This window comes from Amphiura filiformis, chromosome 18 (assembly GCF_039555335.1).
Source record: "Amphiura filiformis chromosome 18, Afil_fr2py, whole genome shotgun sequence".
NCBI lineage: Eukaryota > Metazoa > Echinodermata > Ophiuroidea > Amphilepidida > Amphiuridae > Amphiura > Amphiura filiformis.
In genome coordinates, this window is record NC_092645.1 from 23,596,258 (window position 1) to 23,621,463 (window position 25,206).

Genomic DNA, 25,206 nt, shown 5'->3' on the forward strand with positions numbered 1-25,206 from the left:
GGGATATTTACAAAACGGGTGAAAGTAAAAGGGGATATTTACAAAACGGGTGAAAGTAAAAGGGGATATTTACAAAACGGGTGAAAGTAAAAGGGGAAATTTAAAACGGGGAATTATTTGTTAAAAGGGGGAACTATTTACAAAATGGGTAAAAATAAAAAGGGGAACTATTTACAAAAAAGGGGAAATTAAAAAGGGGAATTATTTGTAAAAGGTGGGGGTAAGTAAAAATCGGGGAATTAATAATAAAAGGGGCATTTGGCGGAGATCAGACACCGTAGTGATAACTGTTAGTATTGTAAACGTCTAGAATTATTTTAAAAAATGTAATGTTTGGTTAGAAAAATGTCCGTGAATATGCAGGGCTCAAATTTTAGCATTGAGCGAATATGGATAAAACCAGCTAACTGTATTCCTCTTATTATTAGGATTCGATCATCAAAAGTATAGTTTGACATGTCCGATGAACAGTTCTTGAGTTATAGGCATAAAGGTCAAATATCAAATTTTAGTCTCCACCATTGTCCACAGTGGTAAAAAATGCTCAGATTTGCAAAGTGGTCTCAAATTGTTCTGTTTGGAAACAAATTTTAAACAAAGAATAGTTTACCATAATAATTAAACCGGAACCAAACCAGAGTCGTACTGGAGTCACCGAGCCAGGGGGATTTTCCAAATCGTTAGTCAGCCGCTCGGGCTACTATAATAAAATGACTACCGGGACAAATGCGTGTAACTACGCTAAAATGTGTCAAAATTAGGACAATTTTGTGGCCTACAACCGGGCCAAAGGAATCTACATTACCACAATTTGTCCCGGTCCCGGTATTTCGGCTATAACTCTCCCGGTCGGTAGGCCTCTGAACTGCCAGTTTCTGAAATTAAATTAACTTTTGGACAAATTTCACCAATTTTATTATTAATTTTTTTGTGTCTCTTAAATTGAATAGGTTTGCTGGGACTGTTTTGTAGTCCCTGTCATCTTGCTTGCCTGGCTTCAGATATGGGCGAACCTTGCTGTACTGCTTGCTGCGCAGGACTCCTGGCAATGAGGTCCCACTTCCGGGGCAAACATAACATACAGGTAAATAAAGTAACAAACAAAAGAGAAAAAAGAATATCAAATTCGGTACCTTTCAGTGAGTTTTATCATAGAGTCCCGGCATAGTACTTATAACCAGGGGTGACACTAAATTCCCGTTTGTTCTTTTTTGCAACGCAAACCTATGACGATTTCCGTTGGTTTGCTATAGCTAAAGTTAGGCGAGGTATCGATCGGTTAAGAAAATTTCGACAAGTGGCGTAGGGTGGACAAAGGGGAGAGGGCTGCCCCTTTGTTTGCCCCCCGGCTACGCCACTGCTGAACACTCGGCCACTTAGGTCACTTCATCGTAACCAGGTGTTATTAGGGGGTGGCAAGGCAAATTTCAAGGGGGCAAACTTGGTCGTACCCTCTGGGTAACTTGTATCGGCCCCCGTCACCGTTGAGTGATGGTTGGTTTACTCTGATGTAAATTGACTCCTTCACACCCCTTTCAAACTACTTTTCAAGGTATCCCTGATCGTCTGTAACTTGTTTATGGAACAATTAGAAGAGGAGGCCATAAGATCAGCTCCTCACCTCCATTATGGTGGTTCCGTTATGTGGATGATACCCATACAAAGCTAGAGAAATAATATGAAATGAAAAACGGCAACTGTCTAAGAAAAATGTAATGTAACTTACATATACTTACTGGAGTTACTTATGACTGTTTCTTTCAGGGTTCTCTCATCAACGACTGTTGTACCGTGTATTGGTGTGGTTTATGTGCGTCTTGCCAACTAAAACGTGAACTCGACAGCATGAAGGCTGGTCGCGCAGCTCCCTAATTCTAGGAAACGAACGGCGGGAGATCTAGGTGTACGAGAAGTGCTCATCGGCCGGCAACGTGCAACGGTCTCCGTTTTGAATTTGAAAAAGATGAGCCTGATACTTACAAAATATATAGAGAGTATAATAAATCTGTTACGGTCATGCCGATTACCAGTGGCGTGCCTGGGTTTTTTTGGGGTGGGGTGGGGGGGGGGGGGTGAAAGACAAAAGTGAGCATTTTAATATTTGGCCCAAATTTCCCGGAAGTCTGCTCAAATTTCATACTATATATAAAGGAAAGCTGATATTGGGTTAATTTTTGCGAAGCGCGCAGAAATGTGCAATTTTACACTATCTTAAGCTATTCTATGCCAATAATCAAATCGAGGTGTTTACCGATGTGTGCATGCGTATTAAGAACAATAAAGACTATTATTTTTCATTTATTCTTTGAGTTGTCAGAGGGCAATCGCCCCCCGGCTCCCTCCACTGCACCGGTCAGGCACGCCACTGGTGATTTCATTAAGAGCCTATTTATTTTTTTAATCAGATATAGTTGCAGTCAGTAGGACATGATAAGTGTTTTTTGTTAAGGTGGGAGAAAAAGTCTTATACCTCAGCAAACCCGGGCAGCAAACACAAAACGTTTACAGAAAACAAAGCAATACCGGTAATTTGCCTCACATTTGTCACAACAAAGTCCTCATCTTTTGGAGGTTCTACTTTTGGCACGATAGCTCCAAATCGGCTATGTGGTTTTCTTTCATTTGACCTCATTATTTTGGCTTAAAATGATCAAAAAAACCAAAAAAACCAAAAAAACAACTCCTTGACAGTTGTTAATATTATGTAATAATTTTTGGCAAAGAATAAAAACATTAAGATTTGACCGAAATCAAAATCATACATTATGGATTTAAATGTCGAGTTATTATGTTAGTTAGTTTAGTTTAGTTTATTCTTTCTTTATTGAGGGTAACAACTTCAGTGACCAGCACTGCTTTCCAAGCAGGCCCTCAGTCAATACAAAACATATCATAATATAATAATAGTACACAAAAGTGATACAATACGGTATAAGATATACAAAAAAAAAATGCAATCACAATTATGAATTCATAGACTATACACATTTTAACATGAAATGAGAACATTTGTTTTGAATTGTCTCAAAGACATATTTTCATCCATATCAGTTCGAATCATTGGTGATAAACTGTTCCAAATATGAGCAGCTCTGACGTGAAAGGTACGTAATCCAGAATTAGTGTTGTATTTTGGAACAATCAATGTATTAGACGAATGATTTCTGGTTACATGAGAATGAGTATTATGAACAAATTCAAACTGAGATGATAAATATGAAGGACTAAGATTTCTTAAACATTTAAGTGGAATATTTTCTAAGCACCATGCGGCCTGTACACAAAGCTGAAAGATGAAGGTCAGCCAAATCCAATGATATTTGGTATGTAGTCTAGCTAGGTCAGATGGTTCACAACTATGATAGTAAAAAATCAGGTGACCCCCTGGGGAAATTCCATGACCCCTAAAATTGGCCCTCTTTTGACCTGCCTCAGAATTGATACAGCTTAAAATGAACAACATTTGACATCATGAAAATGTCCTTTGAAATAACCTGGGTCTGACAGAAAGTTGAACATATTGGAATTGAACTATGCTTTATAAGATGACCTATTCAGAAAAATTTATTTCTTTTGATATAATTACGTAATATCATCGTGGAATTTGGGCAAAAACAGGATTTTTCATAATTTTGAAAGTAGCGAAAAAAGAGCATTTTCAAATCACATTTTCTGCTATATTCAGGCTAACATTGGATCAAACCTTTTGGATAAAATAACCAACATGTTGTACTTCTGAAATATGTTTAAATTAGCGTGGGACTTTTTTCCTATACTGCAGGGGAGTTTGTTGATTTTGGCGGATTTTCCGTTTCTTGCTTTTTTTTGTTGTAGAAAACGTTTTCCAATGTATAAACATACTAATTATTTTACATTCACAATACGGCTTCAATTCTCAACCAAGGTTATTATTGATTTAAGTTTGATAACTATTTTCATGTGGATTTTGCTCTTTTATTATAGTGGAATTTGTTAATTTTCATGGAATTTGCATATGAATCTCCCTGCTAACTAATGATATGAAACTCGGGTTTCCTAGATTGATATGATATTTATTTTAATTGCTGATTTTAGAAATATGTTTCTAATAACAGAATGTGTTTTTTTAATGGAATTTGTTTTTTCCAAGGAATTTGTGTCTTTAAACATATTTTCGAAAGTGGAATTTGCAACCAACATTACACTGTTTAGGTAATAAATCATATTTAAAATAAAATTGACTAATATTTAGTTAACTGTTAGATCAGGCAAAAAACAACAACACATTTATAACAAAACAAAACAAACACCACGCCATACTTCATATAATATCTACTACCAATGCAATGGAATTTTCATTTCTTTTCAAAGGCGAATTTGATAATATGAGTTATCTATCAAATAACATGTACAGGTACTTCAAGCATTGTCTAAAATTGAATGTGAATATGTACATGTAATGATGTACGTTTACAATATCTCATTGAGCGTGAGACTCACGCATTCGGGGACTTTATCAGATGTCAGATCTATTGCCATTTGGTCTAATACCATTTGGTCTAATACCCATTTTATCTACAGACTTGACATTTAGTATGGAATATTTTCTCGCAAAATTCGAGGACTGGGCTGGAATTTCGGACTTTATGCAAAATTGTTCTGTTATTATCAAAATCAAATGTATAGGGTTTGAGGTGATATTTCCTAAACTTCGTCAGCAATTGGCATTTATCACATTTGAAATACACTTGCAATGTACAAATATTTGAACATGGGAGGAGATCAGAGTATGGCTCTTAAAAGTGGTACGTACTCAGAAAGTTTAAATGACCCCCCGGGGGTCAAATGTTATAAACTTATGGTACAAAAACAACTGCGCGGATTTCTGGTTGTCCAATGAACTCACGCTGGTTCTTTGTGTACAGTAAGATTGTAAGGGGCCATTCAAACTTTCTGAGTGCGTAGCCTACCACTTTTAAGAGCCATATTTTTAAAGCTCCTCCCACTTTCAAAACTGGTAAATTACAAGTGCATTTCAGTTCTGATGAATACTTATTGGTATTAAGGTTCAGTAAACATCACCTTAAACCTCAATAAATTTGATAATAACAGAATGATGTTGCTCAAATTCAGAAATTTTACCCCCACAAAAATCCAATTCAGTCTCCTTAAGGGGGTACTACACCCCTGTGGTAAATTTGTGACTATTTTTGCATTTTTCTCAAAAAATAATAACACACTGGTAACAAATATTAAGCAGATTATTGGGGCAAGGATCCCAATTACTACATTGAAATTTCAGTGACTCAAGACAAGCGGTTCAGTATTTATGATCGGAAATGAGGTACATCCTAGCGGTACCTAATTTCTTATCATAAATAACGAACCGCTTGTCTTAGGTCACTGAAATTCCAGTGTAGTAATTGGATACCTTGCCCCTATAATACTGTATACACAACTTTTGTTATTAGTTTTTGAGAAAAATGCAAAAATAGACACAAATCTATCGAGGGTGTAGTACCCCTTAAAGGCTTAATGTACGATTTCCTTCAAATTTTAAATTTGTCATTATATACTCAAAATGCTGAAATAATACTAGTAATAATGATCGGGAATGGTTTCTGTCCATTTTGAGCTGAAATAACGAGGTAACGTGAAAGAAACACTGCTTGTTATTTTGGCCGTTTAACACGCAGTTCTATGGGCGGACATAAAGTCATAATTTCTTGAATTATGACTTTATGTCGAACTTTGCTCTGTTTACCTACAAACACAACAAATTTGGCTGATTCCATTTAGGTGCAAGTTGTGACATGTGTAAACATTACAAATATGCAAAAAATTAGGTTTGAAAAAAATTTACCAAATTCATATTATAAGATCGTACATTATGACTTTAAAACCGCAATTTTAGGATAATTCACTACATTATGAGCGCCATAATGTAAACTAATCGAATTTGGAAAGCACATTTTCTGTCAAAAAATTATGTTACACCATCTCCCGACACACCCCGATTAATATTTAGCCCGTGCGGTTTATGCAGACCCTTCCAGACCAGTCTTGGAATTTTGCAAAAAATATTCCATACTAAATATCAAGTCTGTATATACAAAAGGTCTAGTACCAGAAAGGCTAATTACCACGTCTAATAATCATATAGTCTAATGTCCATTTAGTATAATATTGTTTGGTCCATGAACAAGTATGTCTACTGACCATATAGACTAAAGCAGTATACAGACTTTTTATTGTACGTACAATATTGTATGTACAATATGTACGTCATTTAATCTATTGCCATTCTATTTCCAGTAATGTTTAAGTTCTAACGAATGTTTGATGACGTAAAATCGATAATATATTTCTGCTAGATATTGTATGTAACATATTATCGATTTTTCGTCATCAAACATTCGTTAGAACTTAAACATTACTGTATATAGAATGGCAATAGATTAAATAACGTACATATTGTACATACAATATTGTACGTACAATACTCGGAGTCTGAAGCGCGCTTAATAACCATTTGGTCTAATATTTTTGGCCCCCACATATATGCGGGGCTTATGTTATCATCCAAATGGTTGACTGGTTGTTTGTTTCTTTGTTTGGCTGTCCGGGCGGAAGCAAATTCATTAATCCACTGTGCAGCTTAAACGTAATAACCTATCAACTTCAAACTTGGTTTGGTGATTGGTCATGGTAGCTTGATGTGCTGTATAGTTTTCTGTCATGTTATTGGCATATTTATGAATATTAATGAGCTTATTTGCATATTTTGCCTACATTTTGCAGCTACATTCATTAATTCACTCTGCAGCTTAAACGCAATAACCGATCAACTTCAAACTTGATTTGGTGATTGGATATGGTGGCCTGGTGTGCTGTATAGTTTGTGACATGTTATTTGTATATCAATGAATATTAATTAGCTTATTTGCATATTTTGCATATATTTTCATTCATCCACTCTGCAGCTTAAACGCAATAACCGATAAATTTCAAACTTGGTTTGGTGATTGGATATGGTGGCCTGATAAGCTGTATAGTTTTGTGATATTTATGAATATTGATGAGCTAATTTGCATATTTTGCTTACATTTTCATCAATCCACTCTACAGCTTAAATGCAACAACCGATCATCTTCTAACTTGGTCTTGTGATACATGTAGTATATGGTGGCCTGATGTGCTGGATAGTTTTGTGTCATGTTATTTGCATATATTTTATTGATATTAATGAGCTTATTAACATATTGCATATTATTTGTTGTTTACACACCTTTGGGTGGGGGCCACCTTATTTATGAACCGCGTAAATTCTAGTATTATTAACAATCTGGCCTAATTACCTTTGATTTAATAACCGGTTGGTCTATTAACCGTATGGTCTAATAACCAGTTATAATCTAATACTATGTCGTGTATTTGCCAATTCATCCAAAAAAATCGTCTACAACTGGTTACGGGCTGTAAATATATGTAAATGAGACGGGCACGTGTATAAACATACTACATTCATCAAATATAGTGTACCCAAAAAATTAAGAAGAAGACATATGCGGCCTGCATGTATTGAAAGTGACATTTTGCCGGGCTATTTGTTCTTCTTTTTCGGTCTTTACAAGGTATATAAATAATATAACCGGTATAGGCTCATCATGCATCACCGGGGGTGCCACAGGTATGGGACATGGGCCAGTATGAGTTATCTGTCACTCCAAACTTTAAAACGAAATAGGTTTCTATGGGGTTGACCCATAATTTTCATGTCAAAAAGGGGAGGGGCCTTTGAGGTCTGTAAAGGGGTGGCCTTGGGTTTTGGTCTAAATGGTAAATAGGACCAAATGGTTATTGTTCCAAATGGTAGCCTATAAATGGGACCAAGTGGATGTAGTAAAATCTAACAAATTCTCACGCATCATCAAATTTAATTTAGGGATTCATTCATGAAAACCACGCTTATACCAGAACATTTTGTGATACTATTATTACTATACTATTTCTTCATTATTTCTCCAACTGAAATCCCTACGCAGATCTGCCGGTCCTAAACGCTGGGCCATATCGCCGTTGTTTATAGGTCTGTCACACTACGACGGACTGGATCAACGTACATCACCGAATACAAAAATATTTTATTCGGTGGAAAAATCACCAGTTCGGCAGAAGATTCGGTAGGATTTTGGGTCCGATTCCCGTTCGTCTCTCTATGCGTTGTGGCCGCTAATAATCCTGCAGGCGTCTTATATCCGATCGTTCAACGTCCGACAAATGACCGGATTTGGGGTCCGATTCCCGTTCGTTTCTCTATGCGTTGTGGCCGCTAATAATCCTGCAGGCGTCTTATATTCGATCGTTCAACGTCCGACAAATGACCGGATTTGGGGGTCAACGTCCGACAAATGTGCGGATTTTGGGGTCCGATTCCCGTTCGTCTCTCTATGCGTTGTGGCCGCTAATAATCCTGCAGGCGTTTTATATTCAATCGTTCAACGTCCGACAAATGACCGGCGAATCCGTGGCATGTGGCACCAACAGGGACGTCCACCCTATCAGAAAAGTGGGGGAGGAGAGGGTGTTTGAGAGGGGTTTTGACCCCTTAGAGGCAGTGACGTAGCAAGCACTTTTTCAGAGGGTGAACAAAGTGGGGAAAGACAACTTTTAAGGGGGAAAACTTTGACGAAAATGGTCAAATATTGGCTAATAAGTACAAAAGGGCTACAAATCTTATATATCAGGGCAACCAGCGTCCGGGGGCAATAGAGATGAGAAACCTCTGGACAATGAAGGCCCAATTGAAGCCACTTGTCATTTTTTGGATCAATTTTAGCACTATTATTGGGTACTATATTAGTTTGAAACAGCCGCAAATTGGTGAAACGAAAGCCTAATTGAAGCCATTGAAAAGTTTTCACCATTATTGTATAATATAAACAATTGTTTTAAAAATAACACGTGGATGTCCATAGCAGAAGCAAAAAGGAAGACTTGTTTATTTTTCAAACTGAAGGTCCAATTGAAGCCATTTGCATGGGGACTGTAGGGCCTATTTACATTATTATAGGCCTAGGCCTATTGTGTAAAAATTTAGTTTTAAAAATGGAAAATTTGGAAAATTGTTTTTGGTGCATCATTTTTACACTATTATTGCTTTAAACAAAAACCAAAGAAGGCCCGAACTGAATTTGCAAAATTTAAAATGTTACACTGATCCACTGACACTTAGATATAAGACTTCAGACTCATAATGGGCTATTCCAGATAAAACATGCACCCCCCCTATAGAGGGCAAAATTGTTTTTTTCTAAAATGTCTGGAATTCCAAAGCATACTTGAGGAAGAAATCTGGATTTCAGGCCCTGTTTAGTGCATGTAAAATCTGGAAATCCATGGAGGGTATAGAGGGTTTTTAAAAATTGTCAAAAAAAAGTTGGAATTTTCAATTGACTTACCAAAAAAAATCTGAATTCCATTGCCCTCTATAGAGGGTTTCTAAAGATACCCAAATAAAATGTTGGAATTTTTCAATTGACTAGCAAAAAGTCTGGAATTCCATGGAGGGGTATAGAGGGTTTTAAAATTATCAAAAAAAGTTGGAATTTTCAATTGACTTACCAAAAAAAATCTGGAATTCCATCGCCCTCTATAGAGGGTATCTAAAATTACACAAATAAGTGTAAAGGAATTTTTCAATTGACTACCAAAAAGTCTTGAATTCCATGTTAGGGTTTTTAGAGTTATTTTAGGCGTGTATAGGTGTTTATTGTTGTAAAGGTTACATTATATTTGCTTTATCTGCATTTATTCCAAGTCATCTATGATGTTTTACATGTATAGGCCTAATATAGGCCCACCACCAAGGCGTGTGTTTTGCAGTAACCAGGCCCGTACGCAGGGGGGGTGCAGGTTTTTATGTTTTTTTGGTCAAAAAGGTCCAAATTTGAGGGGAAAAGTCCACTTTTCACAAAATCGGCCCCCCCTTTGGAAAAAAAGTCCACTTTTTCAAAATCAGCACCCCCAAAAAAAATCCTGCGTACGGGCCTGGCAGTAACGTACGCAGGTTTTCAAAGTCTGGTTCATTTCAGGGTCTCGAACTTTTTGACAAAAGGGGGGGGGGCACATCCCCCTGTCCCCTTTGCGCACGCTACTGGTGTTGGTATCCTAGGTAATCACTAAAATTAAGCTTCTCTTTTGTGAAGGGTTGCTGTTCTCCTTGCAGGTTTTCAATAACAATATGTGGTATGTAGGCCTACTAGTTTCTATATTAGGCCTAAAAAATGTTTGATTGGCGTAACATAATTTTAACATTCTTGTTAAACCGGGTCTTTAGGTCCATGAACTGAACCACACAAAGGGACGCATACTCTGTCGGCAGCACACATTTCGAACTATAAAAGGATTGTATTGTGAAACTCAGTTTCTTGCTTCAGCTCTTTCTAAAAATTCATTAGGGCAAAATTCTTTCTTTATGTCCTTAATTATTCTTTATTTATTCCTGTTCTTTTCTTTCTTGAGGCCTAGATCTTTTTACCCTACTTTACAACACGAATATTGTTGTATTGTCAATGGAAGTCCGTAGAACGTTCGCCTAATGGCGCTATGGGCCCCTTTGATATAACTGGTATTTTAGACACAAACTTAAAGCGCCCTCCCACAAAATTCCCACCAGCAAATAAGGGCATGCACACACCCTTAATTCTTGTTGTGATTTTTAGAGGAGGTAGCTCTCTCTTTGTACATGAAATTTACCCCAAGGCAAAGGAGCCATGTGCGCCATTAGGCGAACGTTTACGGTACATAAAATTCAAACTTTCTTACTTTGGTTTGAGCTGAGACTAAAATACCTAAAGCCTCAAATGTTGTTTTTATATTAAATACATACCTGTATTTGAATGAAATAGATATATTTATAATAGGCTGCATGATAAATACATGAAGCCACATCAAGTAGAACGAGTGCAACCTTGCTGTAGTACCTTGTACTACGCAGGTGCTCCTTTGTTAAAAGGGAATTCCCTGATTGGGGAGTGGACATCAAAGAGCTCATATCTAAATTCGTTAGGGACTGTTACTTTTTAAAGTTTCAACGTCCGTATACATACGACATGTAGCCTATGAATAAAATACGACATGAATCAAGTAATAATAAAGTGACCTAGTTCTTTCCTTGCCCTGTTATAGCTATTATTATAAGATGAGCTCAAAGTGTATATTTCTACATTTTGAGCTCAAAATATTTAATCAATGATAATAGGGATATCATATGTCTATACTGTGATGCGCATGCGTTGTGTGTGGGCTGTGGGAGTGAGTGTGATGCTGTTTTAAACAAATAGGCCTATAAAAACAAAATCTTCGCACAAGCTAGAATGAAGAGTGAAGACCCAAGTCGGGCTGGGGATCACCATTGCAGGGGATGAACCTATCGACCCACACACTCTTCGTCATACATAAATTCCCCAGCCACATTTCCCTAACATAATATGAAATTTAAAAAAAGGAAATTTAGTTCGGCAGAGGTGGGGCTCGAACCCACGCTGCACCGCTATCATGTATACAGTATCGACATATTACCAGCGCCTGTACCCTGTTTACCGCTCGGCCAACTGACTTGTTGGGGCCATCTTGAAAATTTGAACATATAATCACAACTTCAATTACTTCAACATACCACGTGACAAGCAAAGACAGAAAACGTCATACTGCAGTTACTGTCCATTTTCCTATACACAATACACAGTGCTCTTACCATTGACGCGTAACCTCTACAAATAGCGTACGTTAGAAGTATGGGTAATTGCCTAGTTAACGTCGGTGTGTGAAAAATAACCGGCCAATTCTAGAAAATATAGTTTTGTAACATGTCCTAAATTTTAAGCTAATTTAGATGTTTGGAAATATTCGTACTTTGGTGTTTTAGGAAGGATATGTAAACGACAGATAACACCAAAAAATATGAAGAAATTATTTCCAACCCGTGTTAAGTCTGCAAACCACCATGCTTCTCATTTTCAAGAACGCTGGTTAACAATAAGCAGAGTATTGTCTCATTTCGTAAACAAAAGCCCACACAGAATTGTTCTCTAGCATTCGCTTTATAATCGTTCACCCAACTGAAACTATAATACCAGCTCATTGCTCCATTGTACATGTAACGCAGAAACATATGTTGTGTGTATTTAACCAGAGAAGATATGATTTAATCAGTTGAGCTGTTTTCAATGAGTGTTATCTTGGTTAAATAGCTTTTAATGGGGCTTAAGTCCTGCAAAGGTCGTGGTGAATTCCACTGTAGACATGACTGCATCATGTACCATATTTTGGAATTTTATCTGCTTAAAAACATTAATGTGTAGAGCTACCATTAGGCCTATTAATATTGTTGAATTCTCAGGCGCATAGAAACAATACGAGGGGCCTATGATACATACACAATTCATTTCGTGCATGCACATGCCCTGCAAGGTAGGGAGCCTAGCCTACCATTTTTCTTGTAAGACGGTCTGGATTCGTAGTCCACGTAGGTGCCCAAAGTTCTTTCAGATATTAAAAGATTAAATTCCCATAAAGACGAAACAGTAATCTTTAGTGGGGACCTACGTAAATTTTACATAAAATTTCCGCCATCAATTCAGTGTTAATTTTTATTATTCAGAAAATATTTTGGCGTATATAAAATTGAAATAAATTCTCTGCTTCCTAAACCACATAAACTGAAGCATGATTGGGTATCACGAATCGCTATATATGATGTACAGTTAATATTCAAATATTCTTTTACACATTATGATGCTTCAGTTTTTACACAAACAAGAATTTGTCTTTAAAAAAGATAAGTTCAAGTTCACGGATCAGGTGTATAGTACATATACTTTGAGCTACTTTGGTCTAACATTTAATATTCATATCTAACTTGCTACTCTGCACTTATTCGACAATAAATAAGTGATATGAGGCTTAATAATGATACCTGTGTCTTGACTCTGAAAAACAATATTTTTTTTAAACCTCATTTTGCATTCAGTTTTTTAAGCCACCTCGAAGCCACCTACACTACAGGATCTCATTTTGCATTTAGGGTTTTTATTGCGTTGCAAAGTAGCAAAACTTTCTGGCCCAATTCGTGACTGGAAAAGGCTATCCCCTCTTACAACCTATCAACAGGTCTGATTTCTATAATGAGGTGTCACCGGGTTTCATGAGATAATAATGCCAAATCTAAACACCATGAAATTCAATACATCACGACCAAGCTCACATTGGGCGCCCCATTCCTTTTTTAAAGGAATTTTTATTAAGCCACCTCCAGGAAACAAATTTGGCTATAAACTACGAAGTATAAAGTCTAATAAATAAATAAAATAAATAAAATAAAATGAAAATTGTACATGTATGCAAGATGCCTTATTACTAAAGTAAACAAATTACACAGCCATTTGCTCTTGCTAGTTTTTGTCAGGGTCAGGGATATTTGTCTCATAGTCCTGCTTTTATGAACACTAATATTATACAGGTTACTACACATGGGTTATTACAAGAGTCAATAAACATTTGACCAATTAACTATAGATAATGGACTTAGTTTTATGCAATGTAGTTATATTGAACCTTTTCTGAAGTAAGTCGCCTGCTGCATAGTTTTATTTACAGATGATATGTTTACTTTGTGATTAGGCCTGACCATGACCTGCTAGTTTGATTAACCAATCAGTTATGTGCATTGTCAGCATGTGATGGCTATAAGCCAATTGCAAACATATTTATAAAAAAAAAGGCTAAAAATTCCTACACTGAGCAGACTCTTTAATTTAAGGGCTAAATAGTAAGTTGTCATGTAGGGCAAGATTAGATAAAGGCATACAAACTGAGATATTAGGAATTATTTCCTAGCCTCTTAACCACAGGGTTGGGCTATATAGCTATTCAAGACACATGGTATGTAAGGGATAAACTGTGCATATGAGATGTGGGGGCAAATGGCATCATTTCACTGACATGAAAAAATATTTCATTGAAAACCCTCCCACTCAGCTATTTTAAAAAAGGTAATCAGGCTTCCTCAGCATATCACATGTGTTATGGTATTATTTTGCGAATTGCCCCGTGGTACTTTATGGAGGGGAGACTTTTATTTAAATACGGTATAAAGGACGAGTGGCCAGTATTCGGTAGGGTCTACATAGCTTTACAAATTCAGAGTCTTGCAATTATGATTTTAGAGCCAAAAGGGTAACTATATATTATAAAATTATAAAAGGTTAGAAAGTCAGTATTAAAAGCAAGTCAGTAAGATACACCTCTACACTACAGGCTGCACTCCATAGTAGGCCCACAGCTAAAAACGACACTGACAGAAAAAAACTTAAAAAAGGGGAGAACTTTTTCATTTTTATTTTTTTCTACAATGCAAAATTTATCATTAAGAGGAGGAAGCAAATTGTATTGCCAATATGTTAACTTTAATTTTCCACTTTTATGCAAGAAATAAAAGAAGAAGATACACATTCCCTTTAAAAGGAGTAGCCAGCTTCAATGCAGAAGAGGTCTTGTAATTAGTTTAGGTGGAAGGCATTTTTAGGATCACTCTTTTTATGATCCATCATGTTCCATGACAGTCCGGGATGACAGTCCACCAAACCAGGTGGTGGTCGCATTGCATTTTCATCGTCAACCGTGTAATTGAATGGGATTATTTTGAAAATTTAAAACGCTTAAAATTTCACAAACAAATAGGCCTATATGTTAATAAATAATATAAATACAAGCTAAAACCATGGGGGTTCGATAATGAACCCCACAAAACTAACCGAGTATTTGGAAAATGCCATACGGCTGGGCCGTTTCACAAGCTGCCGGCTCTATCATGCCATTCGCCGCCTGCTCCAAACCATCAATGATAAGAACATGCACACAGAAAAACCAAACATTAACTCCTATAACTTCCTGTCAACTCTTTAATTAATTACTCCAAATTGTTCTGTCTTTTTGTCTTTTCTGCCTTTTAGGCCACCCTTAGCTCACTATTAATATAGAGAACTACACTGCAGTTTTTAGTTAATTGGCTAAAAACTGCCATCCTACTTGCCTTATACATGCACATTAATTTTATATTAATTTATATATTAATTCGCAATTTATACATAGCACATTATAAAATGTATAAAGACTGATATTGTTCAATAGGCCTACATGTATATTGATTGTAGCCATATCAAAAATAGGCCTTGAAATCATCGAATTTTTCCTGTTGAAAAGACAAAACTGATGTTTAAGATATCAATTATTTCATAAATGACATTTTGAGTCATTTTTATCCATAAAACGATAAAGGTTTTAATCATGTTATTATCAATACACTCACATCTCATGCTGTGTTGATCTCCAGGAGGTCTGCAAATGTAAATCTAAGAACGCCTGATAACAAGGATACTATCATTTTCTTTCGTTGATATGCTGTGGAAACTATGATAGGCCTGGCATATATATAACTTTTAATGTTATATTTCCTTCAAACCATAACTTTTGAAATTCTCACTCGTTTTCATTCGTTGAAACGGCAAAGCATACTTTCTTTTTCTTACAAATCGAATAACAGGTCTTACATATATATTTTCACCATAAAAAGTTCCGCAAAGTAATTCAAACCAATGCTAGTACCCCGTAATCTCTTTAGCAAACAAAGACAATCTCCGAATTAGATAGCCAGCTCTTAGCTGGCGAAAATCAGAATCCCTCAAAGGGGCAGGGACAGAGTTGTTGTTGTTGTTTTGGCCAAATAATAATTTTATTGTTTTGATTACGTTCGATAAATTTGGTTTTACCATAGACCATTTATCTTTCCTATTTTGGAGATTATAAAAGACATAATGTACGATTTTGGTAAAATTTTAATTTTGTTCTTCTTTTTGTCAAAATTTACTATGATTACATAATATTACTGCTACGGTCCTAGTAACACTTTATCTGTCAAGGTAGACTTCTCCGTAGTCCACTTGCCCATTTTGCATACTCTGGCCATTACATTTAAGCATAAAACTCTGATTTATATTGATTTGTGTGCAACTGATAGATTTTCACATCTGTATCTGATCTTTTCAGTCACCGCACTCCCTCTGTTAGCTTCCAGGATTTTCGGGGTTCGCTATCAATAAACTGGTACCTCCATAATCAGAATTGTTCAGTATTAAAGTGAGCCATTATAATTATGCAAGATAATGTTGCATTCAGTTACTTTTATTGTCACTAATTATCTGATATTTTTAACTCTTTATGACCATTTTACTATTAAATACTTTAATTTTAATAAACATCAGTATGATTTTGTATTCAACGAAATGGGTTCATCATGACTAATAATAACATATTTTTTAATAAAATTCGACTATGGCATAGTCTACTGTCAAGTGGGTCTTCTGATCATTTTAACCTCAGACTAGTAAACCAACAGTCTCAGGTTTACTAGTCTCAGTTTTAACTAAGCGAAAATAATGAGGTAAAAAGTAAAAAACCGACTTAGCCGCTTAACTGTGGAGCTTTGGGGGATCCCTGAGTTTTATTATAAAACCTCTAAATTTTACTTTGGAGGCTTAGTCCTTTACATGGTATTTCAGATAGCATTGGACAATTACAATCATGTAAGAAGTGCAAATTTGAGCAAAATATGCAGCAAATGATAGCTTTACTGTAATACCAGAAGATGGGAGAAATATCTCTTTTGCTGATCAAGCAGACCCCCCCCCCATCCAAAACAGCCTGGAGTGACTGTGAAGACTGTATGTATTATAAACACAAGTGTGTATAACTTTGTTTGCCAAGTCATGGAACCTTTAATGTGTTTGAAGAGCATAATTAATATCCATGGTTAAACAAACAACCATGAACAAGATCTTGTTCTGTTTAATACATGTACTGCTCTGTGGTTTAGGTTGTGCAAATTACCAGTTTCGTTTGATTTTGTTTACTTACGTTTTTTAATCTCCATGTGTTATTCAACCTTTTATGTTCACTCAGCATGCAGGAGAATTTTAGATGTGCTATAAAGAACATTGTAGGCTTTACAAAAGCAAAACTTTAATGATAATTATAATGAGTAGTAGAAACGAGATGCAGGGTATCTTAATATTTTAATGACATTATCAATCAAAGTTTTTTCCTCCATCCCCTATACACAAAACCCAATGGCATATAAATATTTAAATTCCTCATCAAATTTATAATATGCTAATTAATCACATCCCGTGAATAATAAAATAATAAAACAATAAAATGGATGATATTTGATATTACCATATTTTGCATAACATCAGAGAAGATGAGCTCATCTTCACATGTATTTTGATTGAACATCTGCATTTTGTTCCATTCAAAGAACAGTAGTTTTAGCTAGTACGATATTGGATTCATATAGGCCTATCCCTCAGATGTTATCAACTCAGACAATCCATAGAGACGAATTCGTCTGACAATTGGTTTGTAATGGAACATTTTCCAAATGCAAAACATGTAAAAAAAACTCAATGTCCGGATTTTTTTAGACGGGGAGCATCATTTAATATAAATCATTTTTAATAATAGTAATACCGGTAATATGCACTTCTTGATTTATGCTTTTGGATTTTTAAATGTATATTTTAGAGTCCCTCTTTCAAATTTTATATTTATGTGTAATCTCGCTATATCATAATTTGCTGATACTTTGGTCAAAATTTACATTAAAATGATCAGAAAAAAACTATTATTGTCAAAATTTCTGTTTTGGTGTCATGTTATTTATTGTATTTTTGGCGACAAAAAAGAAAAACCCACCCTATTCTACGGGCGGACCTTTCAACTTCAAGTATAGGGTCGGGTGTTTTTTGTACTTGTATTTCTAGAGAGAGGCTATCTTGAAATTACCCTAAAATATCACCAAAATCTGCAGAAGTTTTTAATACCAACATATTTTCTATGATTTAAGCAAAATAAATGTGTTTTTTTTTTAATTCTCAAAAACACAAATTCCGGGTTGGTTGGCCCCGTAGAGAAGGGTTTTTTCGTAGCCTTTGATACTATTTTTTTTTTTTTTTTTTAATTTGCAACATTTTATAAAACTTAACAAAATATTAACAAAAACTGATGCTAAACTTAAAATTTGTATCCATCATTGAAAATCAATCAATTCCGGAAATTAAACCTGTTATTAAAACCCCAAGCCACGATGGGTTGATTTGTTTTAATACACAGAATAATATTTTCCCTCAGTTTATTAATACGGTAGCTACCCAAATCTGCTAAAATAAAGCACACAGTAAATTTGGAAACAGATAACACTTTGTACTGCATGGATGAAGTGTGTGTGCACTATCTATTATGTGTGCAATGTCCCATGAACAAACAATTACGTAATAGTATTGACTTTTGTTGAACTTGTGAAAGGTCAGTCCAGAGGGTTTCTCTGCTCGTATTAAATTACTGTTTAAGTGGTAATTTTCGCGTACAGTTATTGTCGCGATTTGGAGTTACAGAGACATTTTTGCAATTGTTATTTTCGCGATGCTTAGTTTTGCCCTATACTTGCAATACATTATTATATATATTCGCGAGGTGTTAATTTCGTGGATGGAACTCCATTCGCGAAATCCGCAAAAATAAACCCCTCGCGAAGTGTGCTTGCTTTCTGTGAACTTGTTTTCATTAACTTAAGATAGTGCACTTGCTTATAAACTGTTTCTTTACTCAATGAAACTCTCATTAATTGAGTAAAGAAACAGCTTATTTTCTGGGCAACCATTTTCTTGGGGGTGACTTCATTTGGAATCTACACCCCCTGTGTGAGAGACTAAAGTAATGTCTTCCATACAGGGTGTATGTCTTTCAACTGGAATAGCCTAAAATGTGTATATCATATTATTCATATACCTGGTATATGGCCGGATTTACCTTTTGATGGTCCTGTGGGCAAGGCAACATGATTGTCGCAGATCTACTCACTCAAATGGCTTTACCAAGATTGCTCGCAAAGCGCGGCAATTTGGTCTAAAATAGGCCAAAAGGGAGATGCAAATTGTAAATTTTGTCACAACATATCTGTCAACTGAGCAGGGGAGGGGTCTGATTCGCCACCCTGCGACTTGTTTTCCGTCAAGTTGGTGTACCCTCTTTTTCTTTCCTACTAATAATTAGGGCTTACTCAACAAGAACTGAAGAATGGTTGTCATGGTCACTTGAGCTGTCAATCATGATGATTATAACTACTAGTACCACCAACTTGTGCGGGAGAGGGGGAGAAAACGCCCCCAACATACATTATGCACATACATAATGACAAATTGCATTAACCTGGAAGAGAATGGAATTCCTGATATCTATTTGCACAAAAGGCTGGAAATCCCGACAAATTACTAACAAAACCATCTGGAATTCCAGCACCTCAATGGACAAAAATATGGATTATTTTATTGACCAGTGGCAAAAAAGTCTGGAAATCCAACCAAGGATAAACACAATAAACCTGGAATTCCAAAACCCTCTATGCCTTCAGACTAACAAAATAGTGGAAAAATCTGGAAATTTTGCGCCAAGCTTAGGCAAAATAGGCTGGAATTTGGAACAGCATAAGTAGAATAGGTTGGAATTCCGAGCCCCAAAGACCACCAAAAAATCTGGATTTCCGTTGCCCTCTATAGGGGGGGTGCATGTTTTATCTGGAATAGCCCAATTTCAGGTAAAGCATGCATGGATTGATATGTTAAAGTCAGTAATAGACCTAAGTCCGTCTTAAATACTGACTTTGGTGACAAAATGTCACGGGCCCTACATATCGACGGGACGGCAGTAATTTTCACAGGCTTTGAGGCCAAGGAACCACATTTAAGCACTGCCTATAATAATCACAGGCCTATACTTAGGCTTACTATATACTATCCTGGGCCTACTCAATAACGTACAATTTACCTTTTCCATGTTTTCTCTTCTTTTTTCTTTTCTTGTCAATCACTAAAACTGGTAGGAATTTGATATTGCGTCCTCTACCCTTCAGAAAGTGCCCTCTCTCAATACTACTTACATGCATTCATAGGCCTACTAATTTACGTGCAATTTAACTTTTTCTTCTCTTCTCTCTTCAATTTTTCTCACTTTCTTTTCTTTTTTTTCTCTCCTTTCCCCTTTTTCTACTTGCCAGTCACTAAAGTACTGGGGAAATATGATATTGCGTCACACACCCTTCAGAAAGTCCCCCCATGATCGATGCACATGTTCGCCATAGGCCTACATCCGGCACAAGCGCCTGCGAAACCTTGCAAACACCTGCGGTATATAAACGAAAGAATAACGAACAAACCCAGGGTATATATAGGGGAGAGCGGGGAGTGTTCGCCCTAGGGGCAGGTTCGCCCACCCCTTGTTTCTCAGCACTACGGCTATCAGGGAATTTGGTGATGGCAAAATTAGGTGCCATAGGTCATTATAAACTTCTCATATTAGCTACGCGACATATAGGGACGTGTTCATCGAACTGCAGCCAAAACAAAAAAAATTACACCAAAACGTAATTTTTTCTTGCATTCATAATGTTGTATTATCATTGATACATAAATACAGATGGTTTTAATGGAAATCTGTATTGGGAACATACGGGATTTGTCAAAGATTTAATGCAGTTATAATCTCCTTATTCGATTTGTGTTTTGCATACCCTGAAGAAAATACAAAAATGTGCACAAGGGGCTCGTTCGCCCTTTTGAGGATGGGGCATGTTCGCCCTATATCTTCCCGGGGCGGACTTACCCCAAACTGGAGGGCGAACCTGCCCCATCAGCGTATTATGCAAAATATTGATAATTAAACCATTAAACAAGGTAAAACTATGAAAAACATGTTCTTTTAAAGTTATGTGATATCGGTATTACTCATACCACAGTTTATGTCCTAATCCATTTCTCCCCGAAGTTGTAAACATGATACGTTTAAGCTCACTTTGGACCCCTACATTTTACCCTGACCCGACCCCTGCAACAAATCTAGTGACTCCCCAGAAGAGAATGAATGCCCTGTATACTCTTGCTAAATGTTTGCATTGAATATGTTATTGTTATGCAATGTTTAAACCTTTTTTGTGATTAGGATGAACTTACCCCACCATATGGGCGAACCTGCCCCAGTATGGGGCAAGTTCGCCACTTTGCAAAACTTTTTTGTTTCCTCTATCCTGTTGCTATTGTAAGGCCTATAGGTCTGGGGTTGTGGTCGTATATAGCTAAGACATAGGGCTTTCACATGGGCTAATCAGATCATCCCTAACCTTAAAATTGACATCGCTGGTCAGAAAAAAATAGGGCGAACACTCCCCGCTCTCCCCTACAGAACAGTACGAACACACATCGGACAGCTTCCGAACATGTATATTCGAGCACACTCCGTTTCAAGTTTTGTGCATGCACAAACTTGAAACGTATTGTCGACGGACTAAACAAACATCACCTAACACGAAACGCATTTGGCGGATAATAGCAGGACATATGAAGAACATAAAACGAACATTGACGAACACTAACGGATTTGCTAAAATACCATCCGTTTCTTATACGGAAGACCTATCCGGTGTAGTGTGACACTAACACGGTCTGGGTCAACGTACATCACCGAATGCAAAAATATGCTATCCGGTGGTGAAGGCCTCACAGGAACGTATTTGCAACGAACACGGGCCGAGTGCAACGAACAAAGAACGAACATGAACGAAAGGAGAGCGAACAAACTCCGGCAATATGCAGCACCATACGAACACACATCGGATAAATACCGAACATGTGTATTCGGTACACTCCGTTTCAAGTTTTGTGCATGCACAAAACTTGCCGACGGATTCTAACGAACATCACCTAACACGAAACGCATTTGGCGGATGGTAGCAGGACATAAAAAGAACATAAAACGATCATTGACGAACAACAACGGATTTACTAAAATACCATCCGTTTCTTGTACGGAAGACCTATTCGGTGTAGTGTGACAGAAGCATTAGTCTCAAACAATCAAGAGCGCCGTTAGGTAGCGCCATGTATGTAGGCATATATGAATGTACATTATTGACCAAATACAGCCAAAATGGGATATTTGGACATTAAAAAGTCACTTCTAGGTAAAAACTTGCACTCAGTTGTTATTAATAATCTACATACTGATGTTATATAATATTTTCTTTCTGATTAATACAGATTGTAGGCCTACATAGTATTAGACAATATTAATATGCTCATTTTGATTTTGTTGATTTACGAACTAATGCAAAATGCAATATTTTAAAGACCCCTCATAATAAATTGGAAAAAGATCCCACAATAGAAAAAGCATTTTCCTATAGTCAAAGGATGGGAAATGTTTATCTAAAAAAGTCATCTCAAACTCAGCCTGAATAAAGGCAATAATTAAGTTAGAAATTAGGTAAAATTTGCATTTTTTTCTCATTTTCGACATTTTGGAAATATGGCTATATTGAGTTTATGAAAAATCCACCTTAATGAAATTGCTGGCTTCTGCAAATTTGTGAGGAGATTCACCAATATATGTATTTTCAATGCCAATTTGTTTGGGACCTGTTGAATTATGGAGTTTCTTACAATATTTCCTTGAAATGCGATGAAAAACTGCTTTTTAAAACATATTTTAGGTGATTTTTGAGCGATTTTTAGGGGGTGGTCATAGTTTTTAACGGGGGGGTCAGAGAATTTTTTAGTGTCGTGATTGAAAAGTGTTATCAAAACCTATCAATGTCCCAAAATATTATTGATGGCGGCCGACCTTCATCTTTCACGTCTGCAGGAAATTAGAAAATATAAGAATAAGCATATGATTTTTCCATCTGTCACTTAGTTTGATCCACCCTAGTGAGTTTACATTACTAAATGTATCTATGATATGATTGTTACCAAGGATCATTAATTTAGTTTTATCTACATGCAATACACCAACCGGAACAATTGAAATGGCAGCCATATTGGAGGACAGTTTGAGGCGACAGAGGGGCAGCTTTTTAGTTCGATTCCACAACCATACGTATATATATCGTCTGTTCCATTGTATGCGAATTGCCCCGTGGTACCTTACGGAAGCCAGAAATTTATTTAAATGAGGATGACTCTGTCATGAGTGACGTCGTATATAAAAACCTGTTAATAACATTCCAAAACATTTTTGAAAATCCTGCTGCTAAACATGAACATAATGTTGTTAAAGTGTTAACCAAATATTTTGAACAAATATTTGCCAAAAAAAATATTGTACAATAACATATCGATAAAATATTTAAAATGTTAGTTCATTGCTTTTTCATAAAAACGTTTTCATGACCTTTATATCACCCGATATTTGATGGTATTGAATGATTATGATTTTTTAATTAATGCTTAAGCTTTTTAGTACAGGTATGCGAAGTTATTCTATTCCTTATTATAATTGTTTCAATGTTATAGTTTGTACAGGGTGTCCCAGAATGATTTATACCGTGTTTGAACAAAATATCAAAAATATATAGTCAACAGTGTATCTAATCTTAATAAGTGCAATACAATGCCACACATGTCTCCTACTTATTCTCTAAATTTCATGGACATAGCTTGATTCGTTTTGGCGTGAGATTGCTATTACTGAAAATGGACGAAAACTGCATGTGTGTACAATATGACCAATATAAATGCCGTTCATACCTAATGAATTCCATCTTTCCCGGTATAAATCATTCTGGGACACCCTTACCCTGTATATTTGTTTCATATTCACACATCGCTGAATTGGAAGGTTTAGATAAAATCTGCAAGAATTGAGCATAAAATTATCCCTAATTTTATAATACATTTCCACTGCTTTGTCTTTTAAGTCTTTCATTTATAGTTATGTTGATGTTACAATTACCGTTATTTACAACATCTCAATGTTGTAAATTGAACAAACAGTTCAGTGATTTGCTCCATTCAGTGATTTGCTCATCCGGACGATCGTAAAAATCATCAAAATTCAGAATTTGGTACATTTCCCATTGTCGTATAGATGTGCTGACATAGTGGTTCGGTCGAAAGCCGTATATTTAAGACAAAATAAGGTATTACATGAATCTGTAATTTATATACTGCAGTATACAAATTATCTACATGTATTTGAATGGGGCTTCAACTTCGTCAATACTTCAGATTTCTTCTTTTTTTACCAACTTTTTCATTTAAAAAATACCATAGGTATAACAATTTGAGCACAATTTTAATTATTTTACACTTGTGCTGGGATTAGGCCTACCGAAAGGGCCTTTAACTAAAAAAGTATAGGGGAGACCGGGGATGGAAGTTACACGGGGAAGTTGTAACACCTATCAGTGTGCCAAGCTGGAATAAGAGAGGGTAGGCTAACTGACACTCATATGTTGGCTACACATCACTGGGGTATACTGCCAATCGTGAGCTTTCTCCATTGTTCTACTAAAAAGTTAAGTAAAAAAACACGTTTTTGTCCTCTCCAAGTAACTTTCTGACAAAATTGTAATATTGTAATAGCTCTAACAACTGGAGGTGCATAATGCATAAATGAACTTATTATAGAATAAAAATGATCTGAATGCTTCTAAAGGCGTATAAAAGGTCCATCAAATTTTGTAACATTGTAACAACTTGCCCCGCATGATGTAACAACTTACCCGGTACGCGGGGTAAGTTGTTACAAAAAATTACCTTCATTAGTTAATTAGTAGTTAATTAGTTGTTTGATATTTTCATGTTTTGTATGCCCCAAGTTTTAGTAAACATAATGTGCCAACCACAGACCCAAGATGGAGTGTCATGTCCTGGTTCTTTCATTGGAATTATATGGGGCAAAATGTCAATTTTGTAACGTCCATCCCCGGTCTCCCCTACAATTGTGCAATTTACCACGCGTACGGCAGGATATAATAATATTACACATTTTAAAGCATCTTTACTTTATCGCGAAGGGTATTAAAATTAACAAGTTTTGAATATTGCTTACAAAAGGTGTGACATCCACATTCTGTACAGTCAGATAGTCAAGAAGGGCAAATTCAACTCAATTCTTAGGATCTAAATATTTCTTAATTTTAACAACGAGTAGGCCTATTGTCAACAAACAGATAAATAAAGTGTTCCAAAGGTAGATATTGTATTGTCATAATTGCAAAGAGACTTAAATGTTTTTTTGCCAAATTTTTCATTCTAAAAATTACCAAATGACCATTTG

General features: G+C 36.1%; 1 protein-coding gene across 2 annotated transcripts in view; it reads left to right on the forward strand.

Moving 5' to 3' along the window:
• LOC140140023 (placenta-specific gene 8 protein-like) overlaps positions 1 to 25,206 on the forward strand; it is a 67,216-nt gene that overhangs the window by 24,005 nt on the left and 18,005 nt on the right. Inside the window, exons 4-5 of one of the 2 annotated variants that reach the window (XM_072161834.1) lie at positions 951 to 1,084; positions 1,765 to 2,943. In XM_072161834.1, the coding sequence (XP_072017935.1) occupies positions 951 to 1,084; positions 1,765 to 1,872 (242 nt within the window). In that variant the 3' untranslated portion in view covers positions 1,873 to 2,943. Of the gene's footprint in view, positions 1 to 950; positions 1,085 to 1,764; positions 2,944 to 25,206 lie in introns of those variants that run through there. The other variant, XM_072161835.1, reaches the window with a different exon arrangement.